Source organism: Phascolarctos cinereus, unplaced genomic scaffold (genome assembly GCF_003287225.1).
Source record: "Phascolarctos cinereus isolate Bilbo 61053 unplaced genomic scaffold, phaCin_HiC Scaffold_4;HRSCAF=312, whole genome shotgun sequence".
Taxonomy (NCBI): domain Eukaryota; kingdom Metazoa; phylum Chordata; class Mammalia; order Diprotodontia; family Phascolarctidae; genus Phascolarctos; species Phascolarctos cinereus.
Genome location: NW_027555847.1, coordinates 391111906 through 391133352, shown reverse-complemented (window position 1 = coordinate 391133352; position 21447 = coordinate 391111906). Strand labels below are relative to the sequence as shown.

General features: G+C 39.2%; 1 protein-coding gene across 7 annotated transcripts in view; it reads left to right on the top strand.

Annotated features, from left to right (window-relative positions):
* Positions 1-21447, top strand: part of FHOD3 (formin homology 2 domain containing 3) — a 717939-nt gene that overhangs the window by 613222 nt on the left and 83270 nt on the right. For 6 of the 7 annotated variants that reach the window (XM_020985700.2, XM_020985699.2, XM_020985698.2 and 3 more), the window contains 2 exons: positions 14932-15237; positions 20369-21255. In XM_020985700.2, coding sequence (XP_020841359.1) covers positions 14932-15237; positions 20369-21255 — 1193 coding nt within the window. The remainder of the gene's footprint in view (positions 1-14931; positions 15238-20368; positions 21256-21447) is intronic. The other variant, XM_020985701.2, reaches the window with a different exon arrangement.

Genomic DNA, 21447 nt, shown 5'->3' with positions numbered 1-21447 from the left:
TGAATAAATAGACCCCAAATGCCAATAATGGAAGAGCTAAGTAAGGAGTTATCAGGGGTTATATTTATTATGGATTAATCAATCTTTCTGGCTATTTCTGCCTCTTTCCCTTCTCCTTCTGAGGAAAGGAACTTAGTCTGGCTAGATTGCATCAAGGATGAGGGCAGTCTGTGAATTGCAGGCTAATTGGTTTGACCTTTGTTCTTGGAAAAATTGTAGGACATTATCTGAGAGATGATTTGTGATCACTTAGAAAAGAAAGCATCAGTCAAGGCTTAATCAAGTACAGGTCCTGCCAGACTAACTTCATTTCTTGATGTGGAAACTAATATAGCGGGACAGGAAAATACTATATAAATAGTATACCTACGTGTCAGCAAAGTATGTAACAAACAGTCTGTTAAAGTCTTGTAAACAAGAGAGAGAGAGAGATGAGGGCTAGATGATGGTACTGCTCTATGAATTAAAAATTAGTTGAATGATAAGATCCAAAAAATGGTCATTACAGTCTCATTGCCAAATCATTGATAGATCTCTAGTTCAGTGCCCCAGTGATCTATCCTGCACATTGTACTATTCTACTTTTTTATAGGTGACTTTCTTTGAATGCTTTTATCAAAGGCATAGAAGGCAAGCTTGCCAAAGTTGTAGATGATGTGAAGCTGAGAGGGTTAGCTAATAGGTGTTAACTTTTTTTATGACAGAATCAGGATCCAAACATATTTCAAAAAGCTAGAATCATGAGTTGAATCTAATGAGATGAAATTTTAGAAATAAAAATGTAAATTATATTTAGGTTTTTAGATATCAGTTTAACAATTACAGGATGACAGATGACTAGACAACAGTTTGTGTACAAATATTTAAGGACTCTTGTGGAGCACAAACTCAGCATGAAACAATGGTGTAGCATACGAGCCAAAAACCTAATGGTGGGTTGGCTTCCACAAAGCCCTACCCATGTTCTTCATCATGAAATGGAGATGACCCTGGACTCTCAAAGACCATGACATCAGAACACAAGCTCTGCACACTTCTACCCTGCTGAAAAGACTTCAAGCATGGTCCTAGCAGCGGACTGAACCTGGCCACTTGGTGATGAATTCTTTAGCTGTGGAAACTCATCAAACAAAGAAAAATGCAAAACGGCATGCAGTACTGTGCAGCTCCCTGCTGCTCCTCTCTAGTAAAATGATGGTGGTAAAATGATGGTAAGGGAGCAGAAGATATTAAGAATTACAGTTTGAGCCAGTCTATAAACTTTAGACAGTCTATAACCTGTTGGTAATCTAAATATATGATCTTCATTCAATGGCCACTGAAGGAAAGGAGCTAAATCACATCAGTCTTGACATTTTGCTATAAATAGAAAAGGTAGTTACAACTAAATAGAAGGATGGCTCACATGTTCTCTGAGACAAATAAGGGGTTAGATTTACAGTGCAATAGGAAACGTCATTTCAGGGACTATTTTGATCATAATAAGTATTTGAACATAACTCACCATGGAAGTAATTGTAGCATGTAGACCAACATCTGTTGTGGAAGATGGACAAGTCAAGAAATTCTACAAAGAATTCCGTAGATCCTTCCAATTAATCAGTATATACTTTGATATTCAATTATTTCAGTGCAAAGTGGGAAAAAGGTGAGGATGGTGAAAAAATACATTTGAGAATGAGAAGTGCCAGTCCCATGCATCATGAATACTTTGAGGAATGAATTGGGAGATACTTCTCATAGTGATCATTTAATGTCCTCAAAAAAAAAAGAGAAATCAATTGTAGTTTAGCAGATAGAAAATAACTCATGATCCATTATTGATATGGGAGTCATTCCTGAATCAGCTATCTGTTTACAGTTACATCTCTGATTTGTTAGAGCAAATATCAAAATTTATATGTAGCTAAAAAGAAAGAATGAACATGAGAAAAAATATGATACATAATTAAAAATCCAATCTAGCTAATTATGTATTCAAGTTATTGATAGAAAGAAATGGGATATATGGATGAGAAAAGGACATAGACACAGGTTATAATAATTTTATACAGGAGATTGACCTAGTAGCCCAACAGCACCTTATTCTGTAATGACTTCAATTACTTGCCAAATAGAGAGATGTGGCAGCTAAGAACATCATCAGTTTTGAATAGAAACTTATCTATAAAATCTTTTGGGAAATGATTGCAAAGGATTATGAGCAGTATCATCTCAGAAAACAGAGATAAATGGAGGTTATAATCAGTTTAAAAAAGCATGGCAACAGCTTCAACAAAGTTAAGCCATCATAAAAGCATTTAAAGATAAAACCTGAAGGAGAGCAACAAACGGGAGAAAGATAGAAAAGATCTGCTGGATTTTTATGTCAGATTTTTTTTCATCAAGGACAATGGAGTCACTACAATATCACAATTCAGAAAATCTTTATTGAGGAGGTAGAAATGGCATGAAAGAATAAAAAACAGGGAAAAAATGCAGCTGAATGAAGATCAAATTTACATAGAGGAGATCCATGCTACAGGTGAAATAAATGCGAGGAAGTTGAGGAATCAATTTACATAGTATCTGGATACTAAAATCATGGAATAAATCTGACTGTCAACAGCAACAACACCCAAACAATCAAAAGGTGAATGAGGGAAAAAAACAACAAGTAGAGACCAATATGTCTGCTCTCCTGTGACTCCAAAAATTTAAAGAATAATATGCTCATATGTTGAGGATTCCCTTGTGATGCTCTAAGAAGGGAAAAGGCAGACTTTTTGCAAATGATATTCTATACTGGACCACATCTTTTCTGATGTAGAAAATGCAAGATCACACTGTGTTTAATTGTTGACTATTGAAAGCTTTTGATTTGATAGAGCAAAATAGTATCTTAAAGACCCTTTTCTGACAAAATATCTCTAAAATGCACATAAAAACCATGTGAAATTTGACTTTTTCCTGTATTTTTCTTCCCCTTCTTGGCTGAATTCTCTGAAAAAGCCATTTATACTAGGTGCTTTTGCTTCCTCCCTTTCTCACTCTTTTTGGCTTCTGACCCTATCATTTAATTGAAACTGCTCTCCAAAGTTACTGCTACTGCTGCTGCTGCAAATAATAATAATAATCATAATAATAAAGCTAACATTTATATAGTGCTTTAAGGTTTGCAAAGCACTATTTGTATATAGGTCTATCCACACACATACATACACATTTTTTATATATGTGTATGTACATATATATGTACACACATACACGTGCATATATGTGTATATTTAGACATATATGTGTATGTGTATATATATGAGCATTTGTGTGTGTTTCATATAGAAATAAAATCTCATTTGATATTTACAACAACCTTGGGAGGTAGAAGATATTCGCATCCCTATTTAATAGATAAGAAAACTGAGGTTGCGAGTTAAATGATTTGCCTAGGGTCGCATATATAGTAAGTGTCTAAGGCAGGGTTTGAATTCAGGTCTTCCTAATATTCTTTCCACTATACTCTCTACTTGCCTGATCTCTTACTTGCCAGTAATCTCTTCAGTGCCAAATATGGTGGATTTCTCTCAATCCCTATCCCTCTTGACCTCTCTGCAGTTTTTGGCTTGGTTGATCACTGTTTCTTCCTGGATACTCTCTCCACTCTGAGCTTTTGTGTCACTGCTTGGTTCTCCCCGTAACTAACCATTCTTTCTCCTTCTTCTTTGCCGGCTCTTCATCCACATCATTCTACTCTCTTGTGTGGATATGCCCTAAGGCTTTCTCCTACCCCTTCTTATCTTTTCTCTCTAAAATATTTCATTTGATCTCATTAGCTCCCATGGAGTTTTAGCATCTCTGTGCAGATTATTCCTTGATTTCTATATCTATCTGTAACTTCTCTCCTGACCTCCAGTCTTATAATGCCAACTGCCTTTTGGACATCTCAAACCAGATGTCTCTTAGGTATTTCAAATTCAAAACATCCAAAACAAATCGTTATCTTTCTCCCCAAACCCTCCCCTTCCCCAGACTTCTCTATTACTGTTTAGGATACCACCATCTTCTCAGTCATCCAGGTTTGCAACCTTGGTATTGTGCTTAATTGCTGAGTCTAACTCATCCTGTACTTCTCATTTGTAGCCAAATCTTGTCATTTCTACTTCTACATCTCTCCTTCTCTCTACTTATATAGATGCCACCCTCAATCAGGCCTCATCTTCCTTCTCTTTGACTAGTACAATAGCTTCCTAATTAGTCTTACTCCATTGTCTCCCCTCACTCCAGTCTGTCCTCCTCACAGCTGCCAAAGTACTTTTCCTAAAGCCTATGTCTAACCACGTTACCACCTCCATAGTAAGATCCAATGGCTCTCTACTTCTAGAATCATGTATCTTTTATTTTTCATTTAAAATTCTCAGCCTGGCCCTTTCCTACCTTTCCAGTCTTTCGTACCTATTACTCCCCTCCACACACTCTGAAGTCCAACCATAGTGGTCTCTTTGCTCTCCCTAGTATGTAGTGCTCCGTCTCTTGGCCTTATGCCCTGCACTGCCTACCTGGAGTGCCTTGCCTCTACCTCCTAGCTTTACTGGCTTCCTTCAAGATTCAGCTCAAATGGTACCATCTTCAGAAGGCCTTTTTCAGTCCTACCCAGAAGCCAGTGTCTTCTTTAACATTATGTTCCATCCATTCTGTAGGTATCTTTTGGGTGCCTAATTATTTACATGTTGTCTCCCACATTAGAATGTTAAGTTTCATGAGGACAGATACTGTTTTTGGCTTTTTTTGTATCCCCAGTGCTTAAGCACGGTGCCTGGCATGAAGTGAAAACTTAATAAATATTTATTAGTTGATTTATTTGGAGCTGGAAGGAACATTAGATTTTATATAGTCTGATTCCCCACATTTTATAGCTATAGAAACTGAGGCCCAGAAAATTTAAGTGACTTCCCAAGGTCACATAGGTAGTAAATGTCAGAGCCAAAATTTAAACCCAGACCCTCTGACTCTAAATATATTGATTTTTTTTTCTACTGTGACATTGTTCCAAGTAGACCCAGGAGACAAAATGAGGAGCACTGAATAGAAATGTAGGGAGACACTTAGGCTCAGTGTAAGGAATAACTTGTGAGTAATTTGAGCTGATTGAAAAGTGGAAAGGGCTGCCTCAGGAAGTAGTAAATTCCCTATCACTAGGGGTCAGCAAGTATGGGCTGGTTAACCACTTGTTGGTTGGTTGCAGATGGCACTCCTGGTCAGTGAGTTAAACTGGATCTTTCTGAGGTCCCTTCCAATTCTCAGATTGTACAGCTCTATTAAATCACTTTTTTTTCCATTATCCATAAAGATTTATACTTTTATAATGTCTTTCTTCCCAAAGATATACTATGTCCAACAATATCCCAAATCCATAGTAAACATTGTCCCTACACCTAAACCTTGCTCTCATATTTTATCAGTTAGGTCTCAAAGAACCCTATTGTCCCATGTGATCAGAATAGCAGTTTGGGGAGAAAACATTGTGCTGTGAGAACCATGAAGTAGGAAATTAGGCGTGCATCAAAACTATCCATCATACAGCTGCTTTTCTTTGGAAAAAATAAGAATTACTGTTTACCTACAGAGTTATTTGAGGTTGGTAAAGAATGCTATCCTCACAGCCCTGTGGGGTTTAAATATTAGTATTGCCTTTTTTACAGATTCGTTCTCATTGAACAAGCACTTATCAGGTTTATAGTCCATCGAATGAAAACTACATGTATGTAGATAAATCAATACAAAATAGGTACAAAGTCATTTGCAGGATGAGGTGAGGAGGGATCAGGTGAAGAAATTGAGGCACTGAAGAGTTAATTGAGTTTCCTACAGTCACAGAGCTAATAAGTGTCTGAGCTGAATCCAAACCCAAGTCTGCTAACTCAAGGTGAGAGCTCAGTCACCGATACAATGCTGCCTCTCAGAATAAGCTGAATGTCTTCTATTCTGGTCCAGAATTTCCCAGATCCTTCTTTATCTCAGAAATATTCCATTCTTCCAGGCTCCTCAGAATAGATTTATGTTTTCTATTGATAATTTCAAGTGCTAAGTATGTTATGGCAAAACTAGTATTGGAAGCCCTTAGTCATTAATGTCTTAACCATTCCAATTGTGTATCTGGTGAGACTCAAGTTCAGTAACACCAAGAGTCAAGATAACTTGAAAGAGGAAATGAAAACATTTGGCGCAGCTAAGTTGTCTATCTGTGGAGCTAAACAATGAAGGCCAGATCATAAAGCAGTCAATAACATTTGCTTCTTGGTGAGATATTTACTTGTAGTTCCTGCCAGTTTTATCTCATAGGCTACCACTTATTATTAACAAGTTGTGGTGACTAATAAGTTTAATCGTATATTTTCTTCCACCAAATAATCTAGAAAAGCAGATAATAATGACTAGCATTTTTTTTATTGCTGAGGCAATCAGGGTTAAGTGACTTGCCCAGGGTCACACAGCTAGTGAGTATCATGTGTCTGAGACTGGATTTAAATTCAGGTTCTCCTGACTCCAGGGCTGGTGCTCTATCCACTGTGCACCTAGCTTCCCTATTGACTAGCATTTCTATAGCTCTTTCAGGTTTGCAAAGCACTTTACACATTTTATCTCATTTGATCCTTACAACAATTCTATGAGGTAAGATATTATGATCCTCATTTTTTACTAATGAGGAAACTGAGGCACAGAAAGGTTGTGATTTGGGCAGAGTCACATAGCTAGTTAGTGTCTAAGAGAAGTAGGATTCAAACTCAGGTCTTCCTGATCACTCCAGCACTCTATCCACTGTGGCACCTTCCTATATAATAATATTCTAGAGTGTCTGAGTTGTAAGACTCTTGGCTAGATGCTGGACATTATGTTATTTATTAGACATGTCCTATTTCTATATTCAAATTGTATAAGATTCTGAGAGATGAACCTACAAATTTAACTTTTTCATGCTATCTCGTAAGTATTTGACATCAGGTAATATGTGAAATAGAAAGACATTTTTACAAAAGATTTTTCCAAAGCATCTGAAAATGCTATTTGGAGAATTCAAATAAAGGAAAGATCTTTTGAGGGTCAGGGTGTCTGAATGCTCCCCATATTTGCATATGGCATTGTACTGATTGCATAAAGCCCTATGACCTTATAAACACCTCACTAAAGAAATCAGTAGTAATAAACATAATAATATCAATAATAACATCTCATATTCACATAAGTCCTTAAACTTTAAAAAGTTTCTTAAATCCTTGGCATTATCTCATTTCACTCACAATAATCCCTGATAGATCCTACAGATGTTATTGTTCCTCTTTTAGAAATCAAGAAACCAAATCTCACAGAGGTTAAATGCGTTCCCATGGCCGTACAACAAGTAAGTGCTGAGGGTAGGATTTGAACCCAAGTCTTTCCTGACTCTAAGTCCAATGGTCTGTTCATTAAAATCATAAACATATAATAATATACAATAATAAACAATAAACTATAGTTTAATTTAACTAATTGCTAGGAAAGCTGGTCCATAAGGATGTCTTCAATCAGGCTTTGACATTACATAGCATATTGACTTAATTTTAAAATATGACATCTATGTTTTATTGTATTTTTTATTTATGTTGTTGTAGGCAGCATGTGGCCCATAGTCTGCCTTTAACACCTCTGGTCTAAGTGACCTAGAAAGCCCCTTTCATCTCTAAAATTCTATGCTCTGTACCTGGCAGAGCAATCTGGATAAAGTATATATTCAGAATAACTTCATTTTCTCTCTCCTTTCAATTTAACCCAGATGCTCTCTCTGTCCTTCTCAGCTTTATCCCTTCTTTATATGTGTTTCTTCTCCTCCTCCATTTCTATTGCACCTCTGTGTGTGTGTGTGTGTGTGTGTGTATGTGTGTGTGTTTGTGTGTGTGGCTTTGTTTAATAAAATATACCTTTCAGTTGGCACGTTTCAGACAAGAACCCAATCCTACCAAGCCGGTTACCTCTATTTCATGCATTTTTATACAACCAGCCAAATCTGTTGCTGTCATTCCCAATCTGAGTCTATTATTTGCCTCCTGAGAATTTGCCCCAGAACTCCTGAGCAGTTCTCCATTCTGCTGTTTCTTTTTCATCAATGTTATCTTCCACGTTATCCAGATTGGCAGTTTTGTTTGGATCTTTTGCTTCTTCTCAGTAGAATTTCAGTTTGGAGCTTTCTTGGTCAGGTTGGCCAGTCTCCTGCCAAACAGATTATTTGCTGTTTCTATGAAGAGCACCGTGTCCCTTGTAAGGACCCTTTGTTCTGGAGTCTTGGGCTATGTCCCAGAAACCAAATCATTTTCTTTGATACAATCTGTGTAGCCAGCCATTCACTTTCCTGTTTATTCCTTTCTCTTCATAAGTAACTAACTTCAACTAGGATAACAGATGACAGTATGACTTATGCTCCCAAATCCTTGACTTTCCTTTCCAGAACTGTAAAGTGTCTAGAGAGACAATCCAGGTTCTTTCTGACTGTCATTGATTTTTATATGAATTAGCAGAAGGGAACTGGTCAGTTGGTTTAATGGTTCCTGGTCTGTTCTTTGTCCTATTTTGTTTATATGCCCATGGAAGAAAATATACCTACTAATTTGTTCAGTTAATATATATTTACTTCTATTTTACCTCTTTTACTTTATATTGCATTAAATATGTATTTACTGCTATTTTATTTTTAGGTTAGTATGTATTTACTTCCATTTACTTCTAAGTAGGGAGTTTTCAAATATCATGACACATTTCTGCTTTCTGAGACCAGTAGAAAGATTGTTCCCATCTGCTAATGCTGTGGGTCATCAACTTTAGTGGCGATCTGTGTATGATGGGGTGGAGCTTCCTTAAGATTTCTGCAACTACCCTTTCTGAAAAAGTCCTCACCCCTTTTATGGAGCCCAAGTTGTGCAGAGTTGCGGGGAGGGGTTATCTGTTCTTTCTTACTTTTGTATTTACCTATCCCTCAACATTGGTGTGAATTCCTTGGTGTTGACTGACTCCCTCAGAATGTTTTGTTTGCCTTCTTTCCTGCCATATTTCTTCTCTCTTTTCTTCTCCAATCAGCCAAGATATAGAGCCCTTTTCCTTTCTCTTACTAGCATAATGACAAGATGGTCCTTGCAACCCAGAGGGAGTTGTAGAGGGGTCTTGAAAGAGACCTCAATTCAACTAGTCCAATTTCCCACCTAAAGCATGAAGTGTCACTGCCACGTCCCTGACAATTCATCATCCTGCCTCCACCTGAAACCCTACAAGGGGAAATTTTCTGCCTGTAAAGGCAAATCATTCTGTTTAGAGATAACTCTAATTGTTAGGAAGTTAGTTCTTATTTTTTAGTTGAATTCAGCCTCCCTGTAAATCATACCTACTGATTTCATTTTCTGCTACAGGCAGATTCAGAACAGGTGAGTCCCTGGGGCCACACGGTCACAAGGGGCTCCCTCCAATATATTAAAATAGCACATGAAGTAACAAACTATAATACATAGAGCACAGTTTTATTTTTAAATAACTCTGGGATTTAAAGCCCTTCACAAACTGGCTGCAACCACCTTTCCGGTTTTATTAGACATTACTCTCCTCTGCATATTCCTCCATCAACTTGCTTTCTTTTATTCATTACATAAACCTCTCCATGTCCTCTCTCCCTACCTTTGCACAAGCTGTCCCAAATGCCCTTCCTCCTTATCTCAGCCTTTTAGGATTTCTAGTTTCCTTAAAAGCTTAGCTAAAATGCCACTTCTTACAGGAGGCCTTAGCCAAATCCCACAACTACTAGTGCTTCCTCCAAAAAAGAAGTTACCTTGTATCTTTCCCACATATGTTATATATATATATATATATATATATATATATATATATGTATATGTATATATGTGTGTGTATGTGTGTGTGTGTGTGTGTATATATATGTATATATATATATATATATATATATATATATATATATATATATATATATATATATATATTATATGTCTCCTATAATAGACTATGTTTCTTTTTTTTTGGGGGGGGGCAATGGGGGTTAAATGACTTGCCCAGGGTCACACAGCCAGTAAGTGTCTGAGGTCAGATTTGAACTCACGTCCTCCTGAATCCAGGGCCGGTGCTCTATCTATTGCACCACCTAGCTGCCCCAAGACTATGTTTCTTGATTGCAGGGTCCATTACATTTATATCTTTGTATTCCTAGCAATTACCTCTATGCTTAGAAAGTGATGATAAGCTCTTAATGAATATTTATTTACTAATTAATTTAATAATTAAGTACAGTAGGAAGCTGGTTTTAATGCCCACAATAAAATTTGTCATTGTCAAATCAAATTTCAGTTACTTAAGTAACACTAATTTCTTAGACAATTTAATAAAAGTCTGAATGTCATTGACATGTCAATATATCAGTATCACATTTTTTTTTTCGTTATGTGACTTGGGATTTAAAATGGGTTTGTGTATCTTATTTGCTTATGGCCCATAATAAAATTATACTTAAATCGCTATTTAAAACACAGTGTTGAAGTGATGAGGAAGCAATGGAGTGTACAAGCAGCAATTTAAAAATAAGAGGGAGAAGGGGCCACTAGGTGGCACAGTGGATAGAGCACTAGCCCTGGAGTCGGGAGGGCCTGAGTTCAAATGTGACATCAGACACATAACACTCACTAGCTTTGTGACTCTGGGCAAGTCACTTAACCCCAATTGCCTCACCAAAAAAAAAAAAAAAAGAGGGAGAGTATGACACAGTGGAAGGATTGTTGAGCTTAAAATCAGAAGATCTGGGCATGACTTCTGGTTCTGACAAAAGTTATCTGTGTGGTTTTAATCAATTCGCTTCAACTTCCTTGCCTGTAACATGAGGAAAGTTGGGCTTGATGACCACCAAGGTCCCTTCTAGCCCTAGATTTAGGATCCTATGAAGAATGAGGAACTGTAGGGGCGCTGGAACGCTCACCCCTTTCTGCCATCATTATCCATCCCTGGGTTTTGACCTACAGGCTTAAGCATAGTCTCCTCCCTTTTCTGTATCTAAATAACCCTTCCATTTTTAAATTACAAATACACATTTCCCTATAGTCTTATTGTTTGCCTCAGGAAAAGAAATAGTGAACACTTTGGAGGCCACTGCATCAATTTCTTCATTGTCTACCTTTCTTCTGTCTCCCCAGGAATCAAGGGGCGTTTTCAGCCTTGTCTTGTTACTCCTGTGGTAACTGCTGGCTGTTTCTGCTTCTGTTTTCTGTTGCCTGGGTGGAATTGAAATGGCCCTTCCTGTTGCTTCTTCTCCATTCACCTGCCCGATGGCAGACAGGTTGCCAGGAAACAGGTGCAGTGACAGAAAGAAAATGACATCTGAAAATACTTGTCAGAGGCACCCTACCAGGGAGCAAATCAGTGTGTCTTTCAGAATCCCAGAGATGGAAAGGACTTCAGAGGTCATCTAGTCCAGAGGTATCAGACATGTGTCCACAGCACTCCGGAGTGCGGCCTGAACCAAATTAAAATGTAGTTTGTATCTGATTTTAGTGTGTTAATGTATTAATAAATAAATATGTGTATATATACACATATGTATATACACACAACATATACATATACACACGTGTAAAAGCATACATAGTTTTCTAGGTCAATATACAGCCCACAGGGATCTGTGCATACAGCTTAGCAGCCCCCATTTCTATTTTAGTTTGACACCACAGATCTAGTCCAGAGTAGGAATCTACTCTACAGTATCCCCAGCATTTATCCAGGCTACACTTGGAGACCCCTCCAGTGATCAGGAGCTGACAATCTCCTCCCAAGACATTGCATTCCATTTTTGAATAGCTTAAGTGTTAGGAAGTGTTGATATTGAAATAAAATCTGCTTGTCAGTCAATCAGTCAATATTTATTAAGTGCTTACTCTGTGCTATTTGGGCTGCTAGGTGGTTCAGTGGGGAGAGCATCGGGTATGGAGTCAGGAAGACCTGAGTTCAGATTTGACCTCAGATACTTACTAGCTGTGTGATCCTGGGCAAGTCACTTAACCCCGTGTGCTTCAGTTTCCTCATCTGGAGAAGGAAATGGAAAACCTCTCAAGTAGCTTTGCCAAGAAAACCCTCAGTGGGGTCACAGAGAGTCAGATATGACTGAAAAAGGACCCAATGACAACAAAATGTGCCAAGCATTGTGCTAAGCCTGTGTGTGATTTTCATGCAGTGTTCTTAGTTCTATCTTCTTAGACAAGCCTAATCTCTTTTCCATGGGGAGTAGGGAGAGGGTTGTTGTTCAGTTGTTTTTCCTTCTCCAGCTTATTTTACAGATAAGGAAACTGAGACAAATATGATTAAGTGATTTGCCCAGGATCACACAGCTAGTAAATGACTGAGGCCAGATTTGAATTCAGGAAGATGAGTCTTCCTGACTTCAGGCCCAGTACCCTATCCACTGTGTCACCTAGCTGCCCAAACGTTGAATACATAATGCTTATTATTGGTGCTTCCACTAATTCCCTTAATAGATCTATTGTTATCCTAATCAGTTCGAGTCTTACTGGCCAATGTGGTTGCTAGAATACATGAGTTTGCTTATCTTAATATGGCTGAATTCTTTGCTTTCATTGAAAAATAACCAAACATTGCTGTAAATTGATGTGGTCAAGGTTGAAATGGGAAATCTGGTCATTCAAACCACCAAATCCCAGATCCTACTTTCTTGTTACTTTCCCAGTCTGTAGAAATTGCGCATGTAGACCCAAGTTTAGCTGGAAACACAGAAGGTGACTGATTGGATTTCACTGTCAGTGCTCGGGCTTGGAGGAGGAGCCTGAGTGTGCCACCAACAGTTCCCACCATATGCCAGTCAATTAAAAGTGAAACGGATGCCATATGCCAGGCTGTTGGAAACACACTTCGGTTTTGATGTGGCTATTAAGACGGAAGTGTGTGTAAAAACATGTGCTTTCTGTCAACCAAATGTCTGACACAGCCATTTTTCTACCCTCTGGCATGACCCCACTTACAGAATTAATAGGCTTTGTATCTCTTTGCTAAGTACTCTTTTCAGATTTCCAAAGGGATCACCATGGAAAAGTCTTTTGAGCACCAAAGAGAATTAAACTGAAAGACACACTTCTGCTTTCTCTTCACCTTTGTTTCAGTCTCTCCTCCCAATAACTCATTTCTGTCTTTTGGAGGCAAAAATTGCATAGTACCAACACAACTAAGAAGCATGTTGTAGACTGTTTGGGTTCCTTTTTGGGTCTCTCCTGTCCCTGTCAGCATGTCTTTGAATAGAAGAAAGGATCAAGAGAGATGCTTCTTACTCCTAGGCCTATCATACTTTCCTTTCTCAAAGAACTTATCAGTGGTTATCATGGTCATAAAACAGACTGTATTTATGTACTACTTCAAAGTCTACAAAGTGCTTCTCTCCCAAGAACTCTGTGGGGAAGGCAGTGCACATATAATTATGCTCATTTTACAGATGAAGAAATTGAGAGGTTAAGTGACTTTTAGGTGGTGCAAAATACCAGTATTGAGTGACAGCTGGGATTTGAACTTAGGTCTTCAGAGTCTCAAGATGAGTTTTCTAATAATGACAATGCAGTAGAATATCCTTGACTGCCTATCTCCACGCTGAATGCCATAGTCTGTACATGACCCCTGCATTACTCAACTAAAACCTCCAAAATCACATTCACACACTGAACATCTTAACATAGCACCACCTCTTTAAGCCTTCCAAAGCCAGCAAAGCAAGGGAGAGAAAAATGGGGGAGCAGGACCTCACCCCATTATCCATTTAGGCCTCAGTAGAGCCCTGAGAAATTCCCCAGTGGGAAAACAGGTCACATTTAGAAGCTGTTCAAGGACTGGTGCACAGGCTACCCCCTGAGTACATCAATTCAGCCTTCCTAGCAAGGGACAGTTTGGAGAGCTTATGAGGATCTGCTAAGTAAGCCTTGAGAGAAAGAATTTCTCTAAGTCATTCAAAAACTGAAAGTAAAACTCCACTTGTCATTAGTGGTGGAGAGATTCTGACAAGCCTTACTGAGCAGGAACTCAATCAATCAAAAAGCATTTTTAATGTGCCTACTATGTGTAGGTACTGGGCATACAAAAGGGAAACAGATTCTGACTTCAAGCAACTTTCATTCTCTTGGGGAAATGTGTACATGTCCTCCTCAAACACAGAGCCTGCCGGTGACTTCCATGTACCCTTATGAGAGTCTCACTCCCATTGTCTGCATGTCCTTGTGACTTTGTCAGTGGAAAAAAAAAACACACACACACACATCCTTCTTATACTGACTCTACATGTGGAAGGTTTGGGGATAGTTTGTCCCTGTCTCTTCTAATCAGTGACCTTATCTTCTGGCTTTATACCTAGGTACATATTTCTGGCATGGGCAGGGATTGAATCAGATTTTCCCCCCAATTCTTTGGACTTGATTGGGAGGCCCAGAAAGTTGAACTGATCCACATGATAAGTTCCACTTAGGGCAGACAGGCATGACATAACATATTTAGTTTTTATATAGCCCAGGAAATCAGGCCGGATGTGGAGGTCTCCATTTTACTAGAAGATAAGCATCTGGCCACCATCTTTGATAGTCTTATAAATGGTTTTGAGAACCCCAGAGTCAAATTTCTAAATATGTTTTGAAAATATGGAGAGGGTCCCCGTGTGGGAACAATTGAAGCAAAGGATAATGGGCTTGTTCAGCTAGCTCTCAATTTCATCCTGCATCCATCAGCATCTTATTTATGAGGCTATACATTTGCCATGGATATTTTTCTTTCCTTAGGAGAAAAAAAAAGAATGGAAAGAGGGGGGACAACCCCACTCCCCTAAGTTTCCGACTGTCACTTGACACCTTCGAGAAATGACTGTTAAGTGAATATTTTCTCCATTGTTGTCTCCACCAGTGAGTGCAAGTGACCCTGACCCTGAAGCAGAGACTGAGACAGAAAGAGTGGAAGCAGGACACAAGGCTGAGGCCGGAGTGGAGCAGAGGGCGGATGTGCCACGTCAGGAAGCATTATGTCGGCAAGGGGGACCAAAAAGTGAGGGGACTCAAGGACCAGAAGAAAGTGCAATACTCAGTGAGAAGGAAAGGCAGAATGAAGAAGTGAATGAAAAAGACAACTGCTCAGCCTCCAGCATTTCCTCCACAAGCAGCACTTTAGAGAGAGAAGAGAAAGAGGGCAAGTTAACCAGTGATAATGAAGCTGGTAAAGTCCTTTATTCAATCATGCAAACAAATTCTAAGGAAAATAAGGGGTGGGAGAGAGAAGTGAACTACTGGACTGTCCATAGAATATTACACAGAGTCACTTTGAGGAGTCATAAATTTAAAGCTGAAATGGATCATAAAGGTCATCAGGTCCAACCCCCAATGAGGAAATTGAGGCACAGAGAGGTTAAATGCCTTGTATAGGGTCACATAAATAATAAGTATCTAAGGCAGGATTTGAACCTAGGCCTTTCTGACTCAAGTCCACAGCCCTATCCACTATGCCATGCTGAGGCTATGTGGTATACAGAGGAAAGAGGTCCAGGTGAACTGCAGCTCTTTATCCTTCTGTAGTATATGGTAACAGACTTTACCACAGAGCTGGATTCAGAAGTTCTTTTGAACTTGTTGATGATTAAAGGATAGGGTGGTTTCTCTTGAGAAAAAAGTTTGAAAATTCATTGACTATTGATTTTACTATTATCTCTAAAATTCTGTTATTTTTTTCAAAGGTAGTGTTGCATTCTGGATATTCTTTTAAAGTCAAAAAGGTCTGAGCCCACCTCTCACACATAATGTAATCTTGGGCAAGTCACTTAACTACTCAATACCCCAGGTGTGTCTATAAGAAAGGGCTTCTTCAATGGGAATTCCCTGCACCCAGGAAATCACAGATTTGAATATAGAAAAGGGAAGAAAGAAAGGAAAGAAAAAAAAGAGGAAGGAAGGAAGGAAGGAAAGGAGGAAGGAAGAAGCAAGGATAGGAGAGAAAGAAAGAGAGAAAAAGAAAGAAAGAGAAAGAAGAAGAGGAGAGAGAGGGGTAAGGAAAAAAGAAAGGAAGGAGGGAGGGTAGGAGGCATACTGCACCAGGCTGTTTTGTTATATTGCAATAATCTTTAAAATATATTGTAAGAGAAGCTATTTTTTTACAACCTTCCCTTTCTTCGTGAGACAATAAGAAATTTTTCTTTCCAGGGTACATTAAATTAAGAGCTATGTGATTAGTTGTTTGTTACCAACAAATCCAGGGTCTTATAGTTTATTTTTGTCTTTGTGTCCCTAGTATCTTCATAGTACCTGGCACATAGTAAGTACTTAGCAAATGCTGATTCATAGATAGAAAGTATTATAATATCATAACACAATGCTGGCATGGGTTGGGTTACACTGTGCTGTGAAATTTAATATTTTCCTCAAAATCCTTAATTTGTCTTTTTCCTAGGGTAACAAACAATTGAGAGGTAGCGTTACATAGTGGGCAGACTTCTAGCTTGGATTGAGGAAGCTCTGGGTTCTAGTCTTACCTCTGATACAGTCTGGCTTTGTAACCCATGATAAGTCATTTCTCCTCTCAGTACCCAAGGACGTACCCTCTGACTGTTGGGTACAGAGCGGGTGCCAGTCTGCATTGGTAGAGGGAGTGTCCTCACTGCTAGTTTCTATAACCAGTGAAGTCACAGGTCTGGTTCACCCTTCCCCCCCCAAATAAAAGCTGGTTATCTAGAGTGAGAGATAAGCTGGTATCCTTACAAGGTCAAGAGAAGGCAAAAAAGGCTCACAGCACTTTGGGTGCACCACTCTGATGCATTTGTGGGAGTACATGGACAAGTCATACGGGCTGGACAGGCTTAGTCTAAATCAACAGAAGGAGTCCCCTCACTGACAAGACTGCAATCTGCTGCAGTATTTGAGCCACAAAGCTGAACGTTGTGGTCAGTGTTCTACTGGGACAAACAATGGTCGATCAGAACTCAATATGGTGCTCTAGTGTTATAAAGTACTTTACATATGGAATCTCATTTGATCCCCTTAACAATCTTGGGAAAGAAATAGCATGAAGATTATTGTTTCCATTTTACAGATGAGGAAACTGAAGTTAAGTGATTTGCCCAGGGTCATGTATATTGTCAGTAGAAGAGGCAGAATCCAAACTCAGATCCTCTAATGCCATGCTTCCTGCTCTTTTTGTTATATTGCATGCTGAATTCTTTAAGATTTGATGGAGGCCATTTCCTTCATTTGGACTGCACTATTTTAATTTTGGAATTACTCCCTTTGGGATCATACATAATCTAACACTTTCCACTGCTGGAAGAAGAATTTTTGCACAGTGAAAAATAGCATACTCGAAGTATGGATTTGATCTTTAAAAAAATATTGAAGTTTTTATCACGGGATTCATAAGAATATGCCACATTTAGATTTCTAAGTATAAGGTTAGAAACAATTTGCAAATCTCATAAAAATACCTGTAATGGTGACCATGGTGTCACTTATTAACTCACAGAGCTCTTTGCTCTCCTTTTGGTATTTAAAGGATGTTAAATTCCTCACACACACACACACACACACACACACACACACACACACACACACATATATGTATATGTATATAATGATAGTCTTTTTTTAAGTTGCCTATTATCACTCTTTTAAAATAAACTGATTTGGGGGTCACATGCCATGTGATCAGCTGATTAAATTGTATAGTTTAGGCTAATTTGCCCTCAGTGTGGGCTGAACAGCAAACTGCATGCCTGAGCTCCGAGAAACAGTCTTACGGAGCTTAGGGAAAGGCTCATCTCCAGAGAAGTGGCCAGCAGGTATTGATGCGTTCCCCCAAACTCACAAACACTGTCTCCTAATGTCCTAGAGATGGGCTTCAGTTTGCCCTGACAAGGGAGGGCCCCTGCTGGTGAAGTCACAGACCCCTGAAATATTTTTTTTAAATGTCCTCTACCAGAAGATATATAAATTCATTAAAGCTGGATTCTCTAGGGCCTGGTGGCCTCAAAAAGCCTCTTGTGAGGATCATTCAGTGGACTCCTGTGACAGCAGCTCTTCAGTTTCAGAATTGCCTTGTTTTTGCATAAATGAGAAAGGTTACATAAATGGTGTAATTTAACAATCAGGCCAACTAATTAAGATTTCCATTTTCATCTAATATTTGCCTGATCAAAAAGCAGTATCATATTGCCCATATATCTTGGCAGCCAAGGCAGAATGACAAAGGGGAAATGTGTGATCCGTTTGCATCTCAGGGGTGTTTATTGCATTTTACTCCAGTCTCTTATTTATGGAGTTGCAGGAGTCTGCAGTAGAATTAGTGCAAGGAAGGTATGAGAGCATGCTAACACTAAGCTGAATTTTATTCCAAGTCAAGTTAGCTAGAATCTCTCCACTGCTTGCTCAGATGCCGTGTACAAGGTTGCAGGCACATGAGCTTTGGATCCAAGTTTTCTTCATGTTGCCTGCATCATGTTTTGTTTATTATGCTTTAACAGTTAGTCATCATTACCCCGTTTAGCAGTCCTGAAATACATCAACTAGTTGGATTAGTAAAGTAAGCCAATGAACTCATGCAGGTCAGATTATCCAGCATTCTTCCAAATATGGGTAACTTTCCCAAAGCAGAGTCTCAGCTATCAATCACAAATGAGTGCCTTCTTAGCAAGAAACAGGAGATAGACAAATGCTACTAATTACTGATGAGCTGTGGCTCTGTCTATACTTTTATGGTATAATCGGATGCCTCCTGCTTTACTGCAGTCCGTTATTACTGGGCTTTGAGAAATCCTGCTGCTTATCCAAACAAGCTAGGGTGAATTGGGATAATCAGCTCTGGCAGTCCTGCCATTCAGTGCCTACAGACACATTTCCATGTGATTCTGGTAAGAGGAACTCGGAGAAAATCTAGTTGCTCTTAGCAGATCTGGGTTTCCAATGATTATATGTCAGTTTAAAGGTGAGGGGAGAGAATTATAAGGCTTAAAAGAAACTCATCTTTGTTTTTCTTACTTTATGATTTCTTCTTTTGCTCTTACATTCATATTGGTTCTTCTCTGGAGTTTTGTGTAATATAAATCTCACTGACAGTGGTGGAAAAGTAAGCAGAGAAACCATGAGTTTAAAATATTGCACTATTAGTTCTTCTTACTCATATGAGAAAATACAAACATTGCCACCATAATAGAGGCACAAAAGAGCTGTTCAGAGCCATGACAAGGTTCATTTTTATTTAGTTCCCATGCCATTTCAAATAGGCTGCTCATCTCTTAATAATGTTGTTTCTTAAGTTTATTTAATTTGTGAAACTGAACAGGGGTTCTCAGAATGTGGAATAGCAAAAGTATACTTTTAAAAATCTATCAGCACTGAAGACCTTCATTCTTCTTGGGCGGGTTAGAGTATGACTTTTTGAATTAAATGCTTTGTAAGTTTGAATCAAAGAACAATAAGCTAAGGTCCTTTGGCTATGGTCTTTGCATGCTGGTGGTAAAGTGGAAATGTCTACAGCAAGGATGGGGAACCTGTGGCCTCAGAACCACAGATAGCCTTCTAGGTCTTTGGGGTGGCCTTTCGACTGAGTCCAAGTTTTACAGAACAAATCCTTTTATTAAGGGCATTTGTTCTATGAAGTTTGGATTCCGTCAAAGGGCCACACTTGAGGACCTAGAGGGCCACATGTGGCCTCAAGGCTGCAGGTTCCCCCCACCCCCTGTACTCTTGAGCCATCTATGATTTTCCTGTTCTACTAAGAGAGAAGAGATATCCCATGGAAATTGTCCAGGGAGATCTTGATTCACTGGGGATACCCAAGGACCCTATCCCTAGAGAGTCAACAGCAGGGACTATTATCTTAACTTAAAAAATCTCTGAACTCTGAGGCTAACTCTATAGAGAACAGAAGAAAAGAAATAGAATATGTGTTATCATTAAAGAAGAGTCATGGGAGACTCAAAGCAGGGATCCACCAGCCATGGCCATTCAAGGAAAACAATGAGGAATTGCCTTCTTTAGAGACAGAGGTCCTCAAAACTGATTCGTCTTCATGAATGTGTGACTGGCAGAGGGAATCAGGTCATAGGTTGTTGGGAGACAGAGAGGAGATTTATCACCTGCTCAGTAGAGTAACAGTTATGTAGAAGCATCATGCCTCCAAGAGAGAACCATCTGTATATACATGCAGGTGTTGATGTGCCAAATGTGTAACCTGCCAAAATGTCATCAGCCTCATTCGTGTCCATTACCATCTGCTCTTGTTGATTTGGGTCCCCTCTTTCCAAAAAGTTTTTTTCATTAATTATGCTTTTTCTACTTTTTCATTAATTATGCTTGTATCATTTCAGGTCTATGGTCACAGACCATTCAGGATGCTGGTGTAAATGAACAGTGTAGCAACATTCTCAACAACAAGCGGTTTATGCTGGACATGTTGTATGCCCATAATACAAAACCTAAGGATGAAGAGGAGAAAGAGCCAGAGAAGGCAGAGGAGAGGAAGAAGACAGAAGAAGATGAGGAGTCCATCACCTGCGTAGCCAGTAGGATCTCTGTTCTCCAGGCCAACACACAGGCTAAAGATGAGAATGTCAGGAAGATGGAGATTGAAAATTTGGATAATGAGGGCAGTGTGAAAGCCTTTGCTGAGAAGTTCAACAGTGGTGAGCTCACAAAAGGCACAGCCTCATCAGAGACGGGAATTGGTGAACAGGTCTCTGATAAGACACAAGCACAACCAAAGAAGGAATCGGACTACATTTGGGATCAGCTCATGGCAAATCCTAGGGAACTGAAAATCAAAGAGATGGACTTCACAGACTTGGGAGATGAGGATGATATAGACGTTTTGGACATGGATTGGGGTCCTAGGGACTCGCTCATTCCTCCTCCTCCACCTCCACCTTCCTTTTTGTGTTTGCCTCCACCTCCCCCTCCCCCTCTTTTTGATTGCTCATCTCCAACTCCAGCCCCTGCTAATTTATTGGCTCCTCCCCCAATGTTTGGCACTCCTCAGGGTTTAGGGTGGCCCCAGGTTCCTAGGGGTCAGCCAGCATTCACAAAGAAGAAGAAAACCATCCGTCTCTTTTGGAATGAGGTGCGGCCATTTGAGTGGCAGTGTAAAAACAAACGCTGCAGAGAATTCCTGTGGTCGAAACTGGAACCCATTAAAGTGGATACTTCCAAACTGGAGCACCTCTTTGAGTCTAAATCCAAGGAACTGTCTGTCACAAAGGTACCACTAACATCTAGCTTCTTCCTTTAATTTGTGGCATTTCTTTTCATCTTTTAGTGAGACCATATAGCTCTGTAGCTCACAAAATGCATTTATGCTGCCTTACGCTTTCAATAGGGTTGTACATCTATTAGGTTTTGAAGTGTTAATTTATCATTCCCATCCTAGACTCAAGTTTAATGATTCTTGTTC